The sequence below is a fragment of the Panthera leo genome, chromosome A1 (assembly GCF_018350215.1).
Source record: "Panthera leo isolate Ple1 chromosome A1, P.leo_Ple1_pat1.1, whole genome shotgun sequence".
In the NCBI taxonomy this organism is placed as follows: Eukaryota; Metazoa; Chordata; class Mammalia; order Carnivora; family Felidae; genus Panthera; species Panthera leo.
The window spans coordinates 4,265,096-4,282,281 of NC_056679.1; the positions used below are offsets into that span (position 1 = coordinate 4,265,096).

The 17,186-nt window shown below is 47.3% G+C and overlaps 1 protein-coding gene across 4 annotated transcripts in view; it reads right to left on the reverse strand.

Annotated features, from left to right (window-relative positions):
• LOC122215613 (mitochondrial intermediate peptidase) overlaps window positions 1-17,186 on the reverse strand; it is a 163,413-nt gene that overhangs the window by 19,467 nt on the left and 126,760 nt on the right. For 2 of the 4 annotated variants that reach the window (XR_006200489.1, XM_042931156.1), the window contains exons 17-18: window positions 9,536-9,657; window positions 6,400-6,473 (exon numbers count right to left, since the gene is read on the reverse strand). The exons of 1 other annotated variant lie outside the window; for it this stretch is intronic. Coding sequence is in view for 1 of the 3 variants with exons in the window: in XM_042931156.1 (XP_042787090.1) it covers window positions 6,400-6,473; window positions 9,536-9,657 (196 nt within the window). In the remaining 2 variants the exon portion in view is untranslated. Of the gene's footprint in view, window positions 1-6,399; window positions 6,474-9,535; window positions 9,658-17,186 lie in introns of those variants that run through there. One more of the 4 variants, XR_006200493.1, reaches the window with a different exon arrangement.

The following is a 17,186-nucleotide window of genomic DNA, read 5'->3' on the forward strand; positions in this document are numbered from 1 at the left end:
TCCCCATGGGCTCCCCCCGCACCTCCCCCCAAGGTGACAGTGGCAGGAGAGCAGAAAAATACGGCAAATGGAGTTGGGGAGCAGGGAGGGGACACCGCGAGCAGCAGCGTCATTACCAGAAAGCTTACCAAAGAGGCTTGTTCGTGTACTGGCAATTTTAGGATAGTTTTACATTTACTGAAGAATTGTGAAGATAGAGAGTTCCCACACACCTGTCCCAGTCGGTCGGTGCGTCTCCTCCACTGTTACCGTCTTCCCTTGGTTGGGCACGGGCGTCACAACTAGTGAACCGATATTCCTTCACGGCTGTTAACTAAAGTCGGCATTTACTCACATTCCCTTCGTTTCTACCTAATGTCCTTGTTCTGCCCCAAGGTCCCATCCAGAACGCCACACCGCACGTAGCCCGTCACCCCTGCTTAGCTTCCCCTGCACACCTTGAAAGTCTCTTCAATTCCCTGACCTTGACACTTTTGAGGTGGGCCGTTTGGGTATTTTGTACTCTGTCCCTCAGTTTGGGTGACGGGTTTGGGAAGGAAGCCCACAGAGGTGAAGAGCCTTTCTCGAACATCATACCAAGGGCACATCCTATCAACATGGCTTCGCTGTCGATGCTGACCTGGAACACCCGACCGGGGGAGTGTTTCTCAGCTTCTCCTCTAGAAAGTTCCTGTAATTTCTCCCTCCCCTTTCCATACTGCATTCCCTTGGAAGGAAACCACCCTGCACATTCACACGTAACTTACGATCCGTTTCCTGGAGAGCGGAGCATCTATCTGTATACATTGTTGAAATGCTTCTGCACGGGAGGTTTGTTTATTCTCCCCGTTTATTTATTCAATCATTTACATCACTGCGAACTCAAAGGCAGAACTTCTATACTTTCTGTCATGTTCTAGTAACTGCCTTATTTACTCGGTTGCTCAAATTGTCACAACTTTGGCCACTGGGACCTCTTTTCAGTTCGCCTCCCTTTGACATACACACCCCTCCTTGGGTGTGTTTCTGGGCACTTTCTTATTTCCTGGAGCTTCTGGCTCGTGCTTTACACTCAGCCCTGGAATCAACCGTCTCTCCAAGGAGCCTTGCTGTGAGTTGGTGTGAAACCGAGATCTGAAAGCCGGCTGTGTGCACAGCTACTAGGACCAAGATGGTTTTTAAAGAAAAGAGGAGTCATCACCATAGATGGTTTGCATGAATCTCCTCGGGGCACAGGGATGACCTTTTGGAATAGAGACCACAATTCTCTGGGTTTTTTTCTTGGACAAAAATGATATGTAATAAGTTAGAATAGATGACACAGGATAATTATGGCAAAAATGAATGTGCCTGGAAAACCATAACGCTCGGCAGAAACGTAAGGTATTATGATTTTCATCAGCTTCAAGTGAGGCCCTGTGGGCTCCTAGACTTTGGTTCCAGGAGTCAGTTTGGCAACACAGAAAAACAAACTGAAGGGAGTGCCACTGAGACTAGACTCATTTACCTAGTAATTCTTTCAGTCTTCTCTGATGTTTGGTCCTTTTAAAAACTCTGCCAGGTTAATACTTTGTGTCTCTACTGGCATGATGGCTTTTGACCACAGAGACATAAAAATGAAGCTAAGAGTTTCTCCTCTGGCAACAAGCACAGAAGTAAAGTGGTTGAGTGTTCCCAACAGCCTCCTGGAATGCGAAAGTCTTGGACTTTAACCTTTCCTTCCCCCCGCAAAATTCTTGGTGCAAAGGTTGAAGGGTAGAGCACAGGGAGTGCTCTAACCAGAGGCAGAAACACGACACTTACTGGGCATCGAGCTCACTGGGCTGCGGTGGGGACCTTTCTCTCGGAACCACCATGACTCAGAATGATTATAAACTAAGTTGATAGCTTTACCACAAAAGTCTAAAGGAGCTCCTACAAAAACAGATGAAGGGAAATCTTATTGCTGATGGCTGGATGGCAGGCAGGCCTCTCCGATGTCAAGGGGAACAGTTAGGATGTGAGGTTAGAAACAACAAACCGCAGACTCCTGGGGATCGTGCAGGCCTCAGGGCTCACTCCACTTACATCTCCCATGTTCTAAGGACCAGCTCGATCTCAAGTCAGAATTTAGAGGTCAACCGAGGAAGACGCGGGAGTCGGGAGGAGAGGCGGCACAGAGAGAGAATGAACTCTTGACGGTTTCATTATCTGTAAAAATGGGGACCATCTGACCTACGCTTTGGGGACTAAATCGGGCAGCACAGCGGAAGGTATCGGCACGTAGCAGTTTCTGCAAATGTTAGTTGCTGCTGTTGTTGTTTTTCCTGATCATCGGAATGATAAATCTGAACCTAAAAACTTAACAGGGGCCATTCACCCAAGCTCGTAGAGGACATAAAACACAGAGAGACGGCGTGCAGAGGAAGCTACGCGTGAGGACTCCCTCCGTCATTCACAGACTGCTGAAATCACGCAACTTCTATCCCGCGGGGCCGAATCATTCCACCCTCGTGTCTGGTGTGGTACGACACGATCGTGCTGCCCAGTGGGTACAAAACGGCGCTCCCTTGCTACTCACAAGCCTTCCTGCATGTTTGCGTTCTAGCAACCCGTACATTTTCTGCAACGGTTGTGACAGACACTGAACCCACGGCACCCTTCGAAGCATTCTAGTCTAGGCTTTGAAAAATAAGAAAATGAATGAAAATATCACGTTATCATCGTTTCTTTCCGGCAAAACCTTGACGTGCTCTTATTACTCAGAAATGGGGTACTTAACATAAACCAAAAAAACACCGGCGGGTGGGGGTAGCGTATGGCAAGAAGGGGAGAAAAACTCACCACCGGCAACTGAATACAAAGAGTTCAAGCTCAGCCCGGAATTCTTGGCAATTAAGAAAGTTGGTTTCCATCAGGTGTTGCCAAACGGTTGAGTGGCGGGGGGCGGGAGGGGGGGGGGTTGTTAAGTAAACGAATGCTGTGCTTATAACCTGTATCTTTGCATGTGCCATGGATGTGTTTAAAGGCAGGTAAGGACATACCGAGGGAGGGGAAGTGACTTTCTCCTGGAAGCCAGAGCCAGCAAGGGCACATCCTACTACAGTAGGCTGTGGTTACCATGTGACCTCTTTTCTTCCCCGAGGGGGACATGCCGTTTTAACTACTATTTAACCATCAAGTTGTTTTCAAATGGTGTTTGGAGTGTGGAGAGGAAACAACTATGGGCTCGGACTCTACCAAAGGCTGCTGTTGCCACGGTTGCACGACTTGGGATTTATTTCCCCGCGGGGCTCCCTCAGTCAGGGATAGAGTCCCTGACTCTATCGGGCGACAGCCACTCCCTCGGGCTAGAGTCAGCACCGGGACAGGGCTGCGTGGCAGCACCCTTTAGCTGATGAATGGGGGGGGCGACCAGTGGGAGACAAGAAAGAGGAATGCGGTGTTCTCTGGGACTTCCTTCAGGCCGGGCTCTGGCCACAAGGAGGCTCATCCGTCAGTGGGCCCAGAAAAGGTCAAGGGATTCAGAGCCGATGACGACTCATTCTAAACACAGCTCACCTGTGTGGTTTTTATTATTCAAAGGTCAAAAGCATGACGTATTTGATTTCTGTGACTAGGTATCATTCGGAGAGCATCAGTACGAGGCAGAGGTATTCTGACTCGAAGAATAGCCTGAAGTTCATCCGCCATAGAAGTCTTAAAGTAAGGAGGTTAACAAAGTTGTCATTTGGCCAGGGAGGAACGTAATTTGAAGGGAGGTGTTCTCATCTTTTGCTACTTAATATAACTCTTTACGTTGACCTAGTAAGTAGTTAAATAACATATTTAATAAACACCTGGTAAAAATTACACTTCCAAACAGGAATAATGCCTCCCAGATCATTTAAGCTTTTATATCGCAACTCTTAACAATTTCACCAATCGCTACTCCTAGGGGTACCCTAGTGTTCGGCTATGAGCCATCCCCTAAGACATTCTGTTTTGGGGTACAGGCTGGCTGCATACAAGAAAATGAGAAGCCACTGCTGGTCTTGTCTTACAAATCCAACCCTATAAAGCGACGACAGGCGTAACTTCTCCGCACGTCCCCCATTCATCTTTGACATGTAACAAACCATGTGAATTAATGAGATCAGACAGAACCACATTAAGAAAAATATTGAGGTTTAAAAGCAGAACCATTCTATTGTTGGTGTTAACTGGAATCCGAACACTTTCTCATCCCTGGTTTGAACCACAATCTTGTTTTTCTCTCCCAAGTGTGCGAATTCCAGTGTGGAAAATATTAGGTTTCTTAACACAATGACGTTTCATATAAAGAGCAGAATTTTTAGAGAGGTTTCTTACAACATTCCTGGAGGCAGGGTAGACCAACACACCAGCCAAAAGACAAACACAGAAAAGGATTTACTTTTTTTCCCCCTTGGATGGAACCATATGGAAGCTAATATTTATGTGCAGACACCATTTAGACCTTGGTCTCAAAAAGGAGAAGCTGAGCACGGCTACTGGGAGAGTATACAGAACAGAACATCCACGGGAGAAAGCCATCCTGCAGCATATCTTCTTGGAGCACAGTGGGCTTTTCGTGCAGGACCACAAGCTACCGGCTACAAGCACACAATTTAACCTCTTGGTGGCTATCATGAGCCAAGTAATCTGCCTTTCACGTGGGTCCGTAGGAGACCCTCACCCCAGTGTCGTGTTCCGCAAACACGTGAAACAGCGCAGACTGCCGACGGCCTCGGTCTCTGCAGCCAGAAGTCACAGGTTCAAATCCTGACTGTTCTACTCACTGCCTCTAACATGGACCAAGGACTGACCTGTTTCAGCCTCGGTCAAATGGGAATAACGATCATTCCCACGTCCTAGGGTTGCTAGAAGATTGCATCAACCAACGCATGCAAACCATTTTAAACCATTCCCTGGATGTGGCACAGTTCACTAAGGGCCAGTAAGGCTCAAGTGGGAACTGAGGCGCCATCAGCGTGCCCTCTGCACCGCAGGACGGCTCCGAGGGCAGTGCACTGATGGAAGAGCAAGGCGTGGCTGTGGCTTACTTTTGTCATCTCTGGTTCGGCGGGGCCCCATGAAACTGCAGGCTTTGCAGGCGGGCAGATTTGTTTTCTCAACACGCGGCGGCATTGGGCGGACTGTGCCCACGAGAGCGCCCCCTCCCGGCAGAGCTGAAGGAGCGCGAGCCGCACAAGGACCCGATGGTCGTCTTCGCCTCTTCCGCTCCTGCCCTCCGCACAGGGCAACACAACACACAACCACAGCAGTGCCCCGGGCAGAGTGAGCGCTCAGCAAGTACCCGCTGAACACACGGCTAAAGGGAAGGACCTGGGGCTCCGCGAACACCCGCAACAGGTGTTAGACCGAACAGATCTAGGCAAGGAAACCTTGACGTCAGACCCACTGCGACCATATTTCTCCAATACTGGATGGTATTTCCTAAAAGCAATTTTTATCAGCTAGTTAGGGAGATCAGCTGCAAGTAAAATTGTCAATACATTGAGATCCAATAACATTCGCATGTTCCTTAAAATATTTGTAAGAACATTTTATGAAAAACCATGATGGTCACTTCCATTTACAATTAAATTTTCAGTGCAAATACTTAAATGAAAAAACGAACCTCCCAAATTACATAAGACAACAAGCACTGTAGTACCTCAAAGAGATTTACTTAGGTTCTAATTTTTCAATGGGTAAAAAAAATGCCTTGGAATTTCTAGCAAAGGCATGGCTAAGCTTTCAGAGAAAGCTTACAGGACTTCTTTAAGCTAAAGAAATACACTGGGACCTATTAAAACCAATTTTTTTGATAATTTATGACAAATTTATAAATTTCCTACATTTTAAAAGTTAAAACCTGAAATTTTATCCTGGCATCTAAATACATCACAGTAACTAAAAATTAATTAGTTTGGGATACAATGAACTAGATACATGCTCAGAACAAAGGACACAGCTGACACATCACCTCTAAAGGCAAAAAAAAAAAAAAAAATGTATGGAGGAAATATGAAACAGCTTTCACTATAGACGGTGCAAAAACATAACTCCAAGAGCTAATATTAAAACCTAACCCATAAAACGGGAGGGTGGTGAGGGGATGGGCGAAATCGATGAAGGGGACTGAGGTACCAACTGCCAGTTATCAAATAAATAAGTCACAGAGATGGAAAGTACAGCATAGGGAGTACAGTCAATAATACTGTAATAACAGTGTTCAGTGACCCATGGCAGCGACAATATGCTGGTGACCCTGGCGTAATGTACAGACCTGCCCGATCACCGTGCTGTGCACCTGAAACCAATAGAACGTTGCATGGCAACGTTAAATTATATTATAATTTAAAATATATACAACCCACAAAACCTTGAAAGAAAGAAGGTCGCACAGCAGAGTTACCAATCCTCGTTTTGTTTTACCTTGCACCATGAGCATCGGTTCCTTGCCCCCGCCGTGTGCCAGCATCTCCCTGCGATAGCGCTCCCCTGCCGTCCTGGTGGGGGGAGAAGAAGAGACCGTTACAGGCACTGACACGGGCAGCCCGCCCAGCCCCCGGTCACCCGTGTCTTAGTTTCTCCAAGTGGAGCCACGCTGACAGAAAAGCCGCCACCATGAGATAGCTCAGCCCTCGATTTTCCTGCTTCTAAACATCGACTTCCAATTTTTGAATTACTCTAATAAAGTCAAACTAGGTGTGAAATATTTACTGTAAAAGAAGTGTATTTTTAGCTTTGTTTCACAGCAAGCAATCTCTCTTCAAAGAAAGGATTATTTCGTTTATGGATCATATACTAAGTGGAAGCTATCCTATTCTCCATCGTCTTTGGGATTATCTTAGAGTGAGGTTTTGGAATTATTTATGCTGAGATGAAACAAAGAGAGAAAAAAATAAGACTGTGAAATAAAAGCGAAGCAGAAAACGCTGGCAGGAGAGGGTTAATTACACCCGGAGACCTTGGCTTAGGGTAACAGCTAATGGAACAGGAAACTGACTCTTGAGTATACAGGTGGAAAGGGCAAAGTTCGGAACGGCCCGTCTGTATCTTCCGATGCTCTTTGTCTGCTGGATTCTGCAGGGAACACCGTCTGTGATGATACGTGCAGGCAGATTTTGGAGAACTTTTATAGATAGAAATTCTCCAACTTAATGGCACCCGGACACAAGGCTCTTTAGAGCTACTTTTGTGTATTATGGAAAAAGCAATTCCTTTAATGCCAGATGACTGACACCCATGATGACATAAGTTACATAAATCATGATGTTTTCATTGCACTATTTCTGGAGCATCTTTGCATACGGGCAATTTTGCAAACGTGGTTTCTAATCAGAATTTCTGATAGTGTCACAGTATCCAACATAGGTTGATGTCAAACACGAAGTGGGTGCTAAGGCAAAGCATGTCCTGAATTAGGAAACATGGACAGAAGGCTGGGCCCACCCAGGGAGGGGACAGGGTGGCTGAGAGGCCCTGCCTGACCTCTGGCCTGGGGGAGGGGTGTACCTCCTCCTGGCCCCTGGCTTTCTGGTGAGGCATCCAGTCTGGTGATTTTTTCAGGAGTGGGATCAAAAAGGATCTTTTGACATAGGTAAGAAATTTTCTAGCCCTATGAGTATTTTTACTAGCTTACTTTTACATGTCTATAAAAGTGTGGCAAACTACATGTCTAGGCAAGAATGCACACATAAACAAGATATAAATGCAAGAAATATATGTACTTAATAGTATGTGGTCTTCTAGTAAAGTGCAGTTCCTTTAAACAAGGTAATATTTTGCCTGTTTATAGAAATCTCCAGTGAAGAATCGTAATTCCCCGAAATGATTTATTATAGTCAATTTTGGCTTTCGGTCTTTTGAAAATAACAAAATCCGAAAAGCAGACCGAATGTCTGCAGCATGCAAAGGGCAGGAGACAAAAGAACATGTGGCTACGAAGCTGCAAAACATTTCAACATTCTATGACATCAGACTCAAGTTCCAAAGACTTTGGAACTGAATGTGATTATTAGATGCTAAGAAAATCCCAACCTGCATCGAGCTGCATGAAAAGCTGGAGTTGGGCAGGAGACGGGGAGGGGGAGGGGGCTAGGAATCAGCAGACCTGTTTTATCAGCTCACTCCAGTCTGAACTGTGAGGCCTCGGACAAACCACTTGCCCTCTCCGAGCCTCAGTGTCCTCTCGTAAGAAGTACGTGCTCTGCCAGGACAACCGTGAATGCAAGCTAACGCGCCGTACGGAAATTTTAGGGCACTCCGAAAACCCAAGGTGCCATTCATCTTCAACCACATGAAAGCGGTGAAGACACCAGTCATCATCCACGGCTGCCTGACAGGTATTTGGAGACGCGTCTGTGTGGTGAGGAGACAAGATGTTTTAAACGAGTATGAGACCAGATCATCATTAGTGGTTTGCTTTCAAGGAAGCACCTTCCAAGGACTCTGAGACCAGAACTCAACTTCCCCAAGGTTGCGGTCGAGAAGCATCCTGTGGAGGCCCACTGGGGGCACGACAGGATACTCCTGTGCTTCTGATCCTGGGGATGCGGGGCTGCCCAGCCCAGACCCCGCTCTCCGTCCTCTTCCAGCCCGCCGCCACCTCGCATGGCCTGTCTCCACGGCGGGGAAGGGGTTGGGCACCGTATGTCCCTACCTGAAATCCACCTACCCGGATTCCCTCACTGAATCACTACAGGCTCCCACGGTCACCGGCTAGCCTGAGGCCCGAGACTCAGCCCACAGTCATGTTCGTGAGCCTTCCGCTGAGTCAGCTGCGGATTCTCCCGTCGGAACCACTGCCCATCCCGATGGTGGAAATGCTGAGCAAGGCTACTCGAGAGGGCGCCCAGGAGGCAGGCCGCGGGAAGCGATGTGGGGCAGGGGTTCTGCAGCTACCGATACTAAGTGGTGGTCAGCGGCCCCCACGAAGGGGAGCTGTGGAGGAGCCGTCAGGGGAGCGGGTCCCCTTCTTCAGACTGCCACCGTCTTCCACGGGAAGAAAGCGTTCCAAAGTCGGGCAAAGGGGGAACCTTCCGGAGCAAAGTGGACCCTGGCATCGAGAATCAACGCTTCCAATGGTGCTGCTCCCAAATGACTGAGAGTAGCGAGCCCTTCGTTGGGCAACAAAGAGGAAATCAGGTGTCCCGTGTGACTGACTCCTTGGAAGCTTGTGCTGAAAATAAGGAAGGCCGTCTCAAGTAACAGGAAGCACAGAGCAGTGGGGAACAGACAACAAGACAGGCTGGAACAGCCACGCAAACCCACAGGGGACGCACGGGAACACAGCAGTCTAGGCCCACTTAGGAGGCACAAAGAGCCCTCACGCAGAGGTCCCTGCGGGCGTGACAGGAGGGTGCCACACCATCACCGGTGTGTGACAGCCGTGAGTGCTGCGGGGCGAGGCGGAGGCTCGGGGCCCGGCCCCGTCTCGGGCAGCCGGTCGGAAGGGCCTGGCAGTGGCCTGCACTACGGGGCAAGCGGCTGAGGTTCCCGGCCTGGCTTCAGACGCAGCGGGGTGGCAGATTACTGGTGTCGGAGAAGAATTCCTCCCCCTCGTTACCTGTTAAAAGGGTCTCGTCGAAAACACTCCTTCCAGACCATGGAAGCTACCGCCCTGGACATGAGGTAAGAGTAATACTTGGCACCGTAGCCCACGAGGTGGCTGAATCGAAGCTGCCAGGCCTGCCAACACGGAAACAGCAAAGGAAATAATTACATCTTTGTATCTCCAGGTATCACGCACCAGAACACAATGAGAGCACAGGAGGAAATCCGCAAATGTCTGGATTTAAATTTAACCCTCGAGGGCCACGTCGCTCACCATATTAACATTTTTCCACATTTTATACACTGTTACGGACTGAAGGGCGCCCCCCCCCCGCCCCAAAATTCGTATGTCGAAGCCCCCACCCCGATGCCGCAGAATGTGACTGTATTTGGAGATAGAGCCTTTCTTTTAAAAGGGTGGCTAAGGTAAAATGGGGCTAATGCAGGGGGACTAGAGTCCTTCTAAGAAGGAGAGACACCAGGGTGGGCTCAGAGGAAAGACATGTGAGGACACGGCCAGAAGGCGGTCGTCTGCAAGCCGAGGGGAGGAGCCTTGAGGAAAGCAAACCTGACACGCTGAAGCGTTTTGTACAAGTTCGTCACTGCTGGGGCTCAGCTCTGTGACAGACATGGAAAGCGGGCAGCCCGAGCTCAGCGGGAGAAGTGAGGATCGCGGAGGGGGCTGGGCTTTCACACCCGTCGTGGCCTGCGGATGCCTGGTCGTCCACGCCAGAGGGAACCATGGGTCTGGCTCTGAGTGCCTCCGTGCTTTTTGAGGACAATCGTGTAGCTCTTATAAGAAAGGCCATGTGAGTTTTCATGGAAGAGGGCTCTCCCACTGGAAAATTCTCTTCCTGCCAATACCGTTCTTTCTTGAGACCTAAAGGCTAAAACACCTACCTCCTGACTGGTCAGTAGTAGGAAGGGTATCCAATGCCAACGCATAAACTTACCAGGCCATACTCACGGTGACATCACGACGACAAAAGCTAGAATTCTAAAAACTGTCCTCAAAAGACAGATGTATGACTTAAACATGACATCCACTGTCTTCTAATGTATGCTTTAGTTGAACATTAAAACTTTTTGAGGAAAAAAAAAAAACTGCAGCCCACGTATTTTTTAAAGATGTAACCAAAAAACTAAGCCTTATTCGTGACTGACAGATGGATATGTTATACTTTCATTCGTAATTTTTTTTCTTTTATTTATTTATTTATTTATTTATTTATTTATTTATTTATTTATTTTTTCAACGTTTATTTATTTTTGGGACAGAGAGAGACAGAGCATGAACGGGGGAGGGGCAGAGAGAGAGGGAGACACAGAATCGGAAGCAGGCTCCAGGCTCCGAGCCATCAGCCCAGAGCCCGACGCGGGGCTCGAACTCACGGACCGCGAGATCGTGACCTGGCTGAAGTCGGACGCTTAACTGACTGCGCCACCCAGGCGCCCCCATTCGTAATTTTTTAACAAAGGCATAACTGATATACTACAGAAGTTTTAGGTACACAACATAATGATTTGCTATTTGTATATATTGTGAAATGATCACCACAGTAAAGCCTAGAAGCCTGGTTTATTTTTTTTTAAACTAAGACAGTCATTAACAAATCTTTTAATTCCCTGGAAAATAAAGTATAAGCTGTAATCCTTACCACAAACCTATAAACTAGATAAGCAAATTCTACCTGATTAAGAACAAACATTGAGAACACAGACGGTTCCCTGATCACAGTGTGTGGCAAATTCTCGAACATCGTCTAAGTCTCGTATCTACTCCACAGGGGCTTATGATGAGGTCCCAGTGCTGGTTATTCTCTGGGCGTGTCCGACACTTTCCGACAAATAGTTTGCCTGGATTGGGCAAAGGAGCTGTTACAAAACAGGGTGTGCTAACGTGACATTGTCAGCTATGCTTCGATGTTTTAGGAGCACTTAAAAAAAGGAAGAGCACAAATAGATGGAAAATGGCAAATGGGGAAAAAAAAAGGAAGGTACGCTGAGGCGTTCCAACTGATTTTGAACGTGAGGATATCATGGCAGAGAGAAACAACTACCCTCCGTATCCACTCTCCCCATTTTTCAAAATGGCTATGCTTGGAAGTAAAGTGAGCACCTTGTGAGTCACGTTCTTAAAGGAAACAGATGTGCCCCTTGCTCCTGAGGTCTGTCACGTCGGGCCATCTGTGAAGGTGAGCCTCCGGCGAGGGGGAGCTGCAAGCCGGGAGTGTGGTTTCGGACTCCACGTGGCCACCGCCAGCACCGGGTGGGTGCGTTCACGAGGATGCTGTCTGGGGTCTGTTACAGTCACCGGACCTGGATCCTTCCTAACTTCACCATGACAACATGAAGGGCAGCTGGACTGAGGCCCAAAGGCTCAACTGTGGCCTCGCCCCAGATGGGAGAAAGTGACTGCACACTGTGCAGTCAACAGGTACCCTCAGGGGGACGTGGGGGACACGGAAAACTCAGGCTACCTTTCGCATCCCGTTTCTGTGCAAGGGGTATGGAAATTGAAGGCAAATTGTCAAGGACCATCTATGGGTCAAAATCCATTGCGATAAACTTTGAGTGACTAAAGTTTGAGTCAAAGGGTTAGGTCTTTCAGAGTTCAATTATAACCCATACAGTTCTGGATACTCTGTCTTATTAAGAAAAGGGGAGGGTCTATGTCAATTTTTGTGGTATGCTGGCATCTTAATGGGCCACTGGTAATCTTTCTCACATAAAGCCGCCGGGAGGCGATGGTATCTTTCGTAACGGAGTACGGCCTGCTGTTTTAATCTGGCTCTTATGCGATGGATTCTGTAAGCCTTTCTCAAGGTGGAAGTCTCGAGGTCAGAAGCACACAATTTAAGGTGCCCCGTCTGAAGCTTCTTCTCGGTGATCTGCCGTAACTAGTTCGGTAGCCTTTGTAAGGCAGAGCGAAGTTTAATTTTGTTTAGATTCCAGCTGGATACGCTTTCGTTTTGCCTTGAATGCAGGCCTACTTCCATAAAGGCGTTTGATTTGAGCCAAGGGATTTCTAAGTTCGTTCACGTTATCAGCTCATAACTGAGTCCTCACATAAACAGAGTCATAAAAATCAGACCTCTCGGAAGTGTAGAAAGAGACGTCGGGATGCGTGCAATGCTCAGCTTCCTGAGCTGTCATGGTGTCTGCTGAACAGCAACATGCCCGCCGGGATGCAGATGCTCTGGCACAACGCACACCTCGTCGCGTCTTGTCCTTTAATTACAGGCTTGAGTCCGGTACTACACCCTTCTCATACCCAAACGTTTCACACGCCAAATAAATTGCACCCACCTGCCACCTTTCGTCAGAGGCCTGCACGTCTATGGTAGACGAAGACCTATGGTTCCACTGCTGTTTGACCACAAATAGCTGAATTCCTGCTGATTCAACCTCATATTAAGACCTTATTATAATTTCACTCATCCATCAGGAAAAGGAAGAGGCAGCACTTCGTTTTAAGCTCAGGAGTTAACGATATGACTCTCCCTTTGAAGTCGAATGTTTCATGTCCTAAGGGACAAGGTCAGATGGACAGAAGTTTCTACCCTTCCTTTGAAGTGTAATGTGCGGATCTGGTCTTGAAAACCAAGGGCACCAACCCCTTCGCTGCTTCTCTTTTATTCTGTGCAGACCTTCTTCTAACCCTGCCCCTGTCCCACGGCTTGGTTATGACAAACCTCTTGGTCAGACACGCCCAGGGAGCCCACAGAAAAGACAGGAACGTGGAGCAGGTGAAGAGTGAGTGTTCCAGGAACTCTGTGGAAACCGTCACTCGCTTTAGAACTCAGGGAAGCGGGGCCCTCTGAGGCTTCTCATTCGCTGTCGCTCCTTCCTAACAGCGCGACTTTCCTCCGTCCGAGTTAGAGACCGGACCGGAAGGCCACGAACAGAAACAACAAAGCATCTGGTGACCTACGATCTACCTCAGTTTTGAACCCAGAAGAGGGGCTAGTGCAGAGTAAGCACTCATCAACTACACGTTAAATGTTCAATGACTGAACTAATCACCTCTTAAAAAAAAATTTTTTTTTAATATTTATTTTTGAGAGAGGGAGTGTGAGCGGGGGAGGGGCAGAGCGCGAGGGAGACACAGAATCCGAAGCAGGCTCCAGGCTCCGAGCTGTCAGCACGGAGCCGACGTGGGGCTCGAACTCACAAACCTCGAGATCATGACCTGACTGGAAGTAGGACGCTTACCCAACTGAGCCCCCCCTCCCACCGGCACCCCTCATTTCTCTTATACTCTCAGCACACCATTTCTTCATTTCTAGCTATATGTGTATAAACGTATTTAGCTAAAATTTATTTTAAAACAATCTTTATCGGTGGCATTCGAAGTTGCATGAGCACAGGAGCGACACCCATCGCCTCCTTGGTGTGTGCCGTACGAACCAAGATTTCCTTCAGAGCAAAGACCACAGTGCTGTGTCTACGTCTGGGCTCAGCACGGCATGGGGACCATGAAAGGAAATCAACAGCTGTCTGCTGGCTGGCTGGATGAACAGATGGACAGGTGGACAGATACTAAAGGCTTCGTTTAGGATGATGCTCAATGTTCCTGAAAAATTAGCCTTTGATTGCAAGGAGGAGGCGAGGAACAACATTTATATCACAAACGAGGATATCACAGAGCTAAAAGCAAATGTTGGATCTCATGCTGACTATTAATAGTAGGTTTTTTTAACTACATTTTTTTTTACTATTATCTGAAAAATGACATACGATTTTTGAGGCTAATTTCGACACCAGATCTCCAGGTCTGGACTCTGTGTAGTGTTTTGTCTTCACGGACAGACCATTCTGACTTTTCACATGAGGCACAATCTTGCTGGTTTGTGGAGGAGCTCTTAGGGTATCAAATCTGTGCCATCCCAAAGTGTTTATTTGGCCACCACGGAAAGCAGAAGGACATATTTTCCCATCTGCCTTCTCATGTTTATATTCTCTCTTAACATATGCATACGTATACATTTTCCATGAATCAATGTAGACTAGTTTTTCTAGTTTGATAAAAACTCCCCATGGACACTTTACCAGAACCTGAGAAACGATAGTGCCAAACAAACTAGAATTCTCCATTTGAGATACAAAGGAATTTAAATTTTTTTTAGTCTTTCTTTATCTTAGAGAGAGAGACAGAGCGCGAGCAGGGAGGGGGCAGAAAAACAGGGAGACACGGGATCCGAAGCAGGCTCCAGGCTCTAAGGTATCAGCACGGAGCCCGACGCGGGCTCAGACCCACGAACCGTGAGATCATGACCTGAGCTGAAGTCAGACGCTTAACTGACTGAGCCACCCAGGAGCCCCGATACGAGGTGACTTTATTTTTATTTTTTTTATTTTTTATTTTTTTTACTTGTTAGGTATTTCAGCTATACGAGGTGATTTTAAATGAAACACAGCTATCGTGCTTGACACACCCCCAGGTAGTCCCTATGTTCCCGTTCATGCCTTAGGGAAACCTCCTCCCCTTGAGTGTGGGCAGGACGTGTGCCTTGCTTCTAACCAACAGACTACGGCAACGGCAATGGGATGTCACCCTCATCGTGAGTTGTGTTAGACACAATGTCTCGTCTGATAAGCAGACTCTAGAAACTCTCCGTGGTGGCCTGAGGAACTCAGGGGCTATGTTGGGGAAGCCCATCCGGCAGGAAGCCAGGTGAAGCCTCTAGGATCCGGGAGGAAGGATTTCAGACACAGGGGTGGCCTCTCGGGCAGCACGGTGTCCTACAGTTGACGGCAAGAAGTTGGGGCCCTGGGTCCCACCACTGCAAAGATACGAACGCTGCCACTGACCTGGACGAAGCGGTCAGGCCCCAGCTAAGCCCGCAGCCAGCCGACCCCTTGGCTGTGGGCTTGTGAAGGCCCAGGCACAGGACGCAGCCATGCTGTGCTCTGCCTCCTGATGCACAGAAACTGCGAGTGCACCGGTTTGAGCCAGCAAGCCTGCGGTAATCTGTTCCACAGCAACAGAAAGCGTGCGTCACTGTTTATATCAGAAGGTGAGAGCTGTACTCAGAAACGCCACTAAGAGGAACTAAGAAAACATGGAAGGGATACCTATATTTATCAAGTGTCTCTTCAACAAAATGTTGTGAGGGTGACATCTTCAGAGTGATTTCATTAATTTTTAGGAATAGTTATGTTTTACAAATAGAATCAAGCAAGAGTGATTTGGTCGAGGCCATGGGCGCAGATGGTTGAATGGCCCCTCCTCATTCCCCTCTTCCTCCTAGGAACAGAACCACACCCCTTCCTTAACGTGTCTGAGCAAGGCTGCGGTCGCGGTGGCCGAGACGCCATCTCCCAGGCTTACATTCGAGCAAGCACAGGTGACTGGAAGTAATGTGTACAACCATGGCCTTCAAAACAAAGTGGTTCATTCTCCTCCTCCTCTTTCCCCCAGCCTTGAGAAGTGAACACCAGCCACCGCATCAGACCCTGACTGAAGCCATGTGTTGAGGGACCACCAGCCCAACAGCCCTATCTGCCCATCCTTGCCCTGTCAGGCGGGAGGAAACAACTCTATCGTATTGAAGTCACTGTATTTTGTATTTCCAACTGATGACCACAGAATCCAAAGCCAGGTGTCTTTCTAAATTCAAAGCACATGCTCTCGGGCTATTCCACACCACACATCCTAAAGTATCAAATTATGGGACCTACTTGCTTTCCACAAATGGGAAAATTATAATCACCCTGATTTCAAACTCTGGACCCTTAAATCATATTCCTATGCATGATTTGTGTGTATTTGACACCTATGACTTAGAACTTAATTTCTATCATACCAGCTTAAACACATCAAAACATACCACACAGCTACTTTTATAGCTAAAAAGGAAAGACCTTTACAAGTGATAGTAAGTGTTACAATTAAGTTAAAATGTTAACACTGCTGGACTTGGGGAGGCCTCTGGGACCTACGAGTGGCTTGACAGCCGGGCAAAGCCGTCTTATATATATTAATACTAAACCTAAGTATAATAATAAGAGTAAGTTAAAATGTTAACACTGCTCTCCGATACATAAAAATATTTATCCACATTACATAAGTTCTTCTCCATATGACTGTTCAAACCTAATTTCCCAAAGTGCCATTATGAGAATTTTCTAACCCCAAAAAGACTCCTATGCCATATGTGTGTGTTTATGACACAAAACCTAATGACAACTAGAAGAAATTTTCTGTGCTCATGGCAGAATTATGGCGTATTGTAAGGAGACAAGACCGTGTCAGAAGAAAAAAAATCATTCCTAACAAACGGACCAAAGGTCTTCAGGCAGTGGAGACGAACATCAGGCAAACCATTACGGATGCACCAAATACTAACTAGGAGTGCGTCTCTTCAGTATGCCAACCTCAATTATCAGTTTTATTTATATGTGGACAGTGCGGGGGATAAAGCTTTCACCAAACAAAAACAACATCCCTGGAAAGGCTGGACTGTGCCGACGAAAGTCAGTCTATTGGCAGAGAAAAGGTGTAACTCATTCAAATGTTTAAGTTGTTAAAGTGTTCGTTAGATGAAATACGGGTGGTGACATTAATCTAAGTAGATGAGATAATAAATGAAAAACAACAAGCATGGAACTGGAACCAAGACAGGCTAGCTTTTTTCTTCTTCCTCTTTCTTTAAAATTTT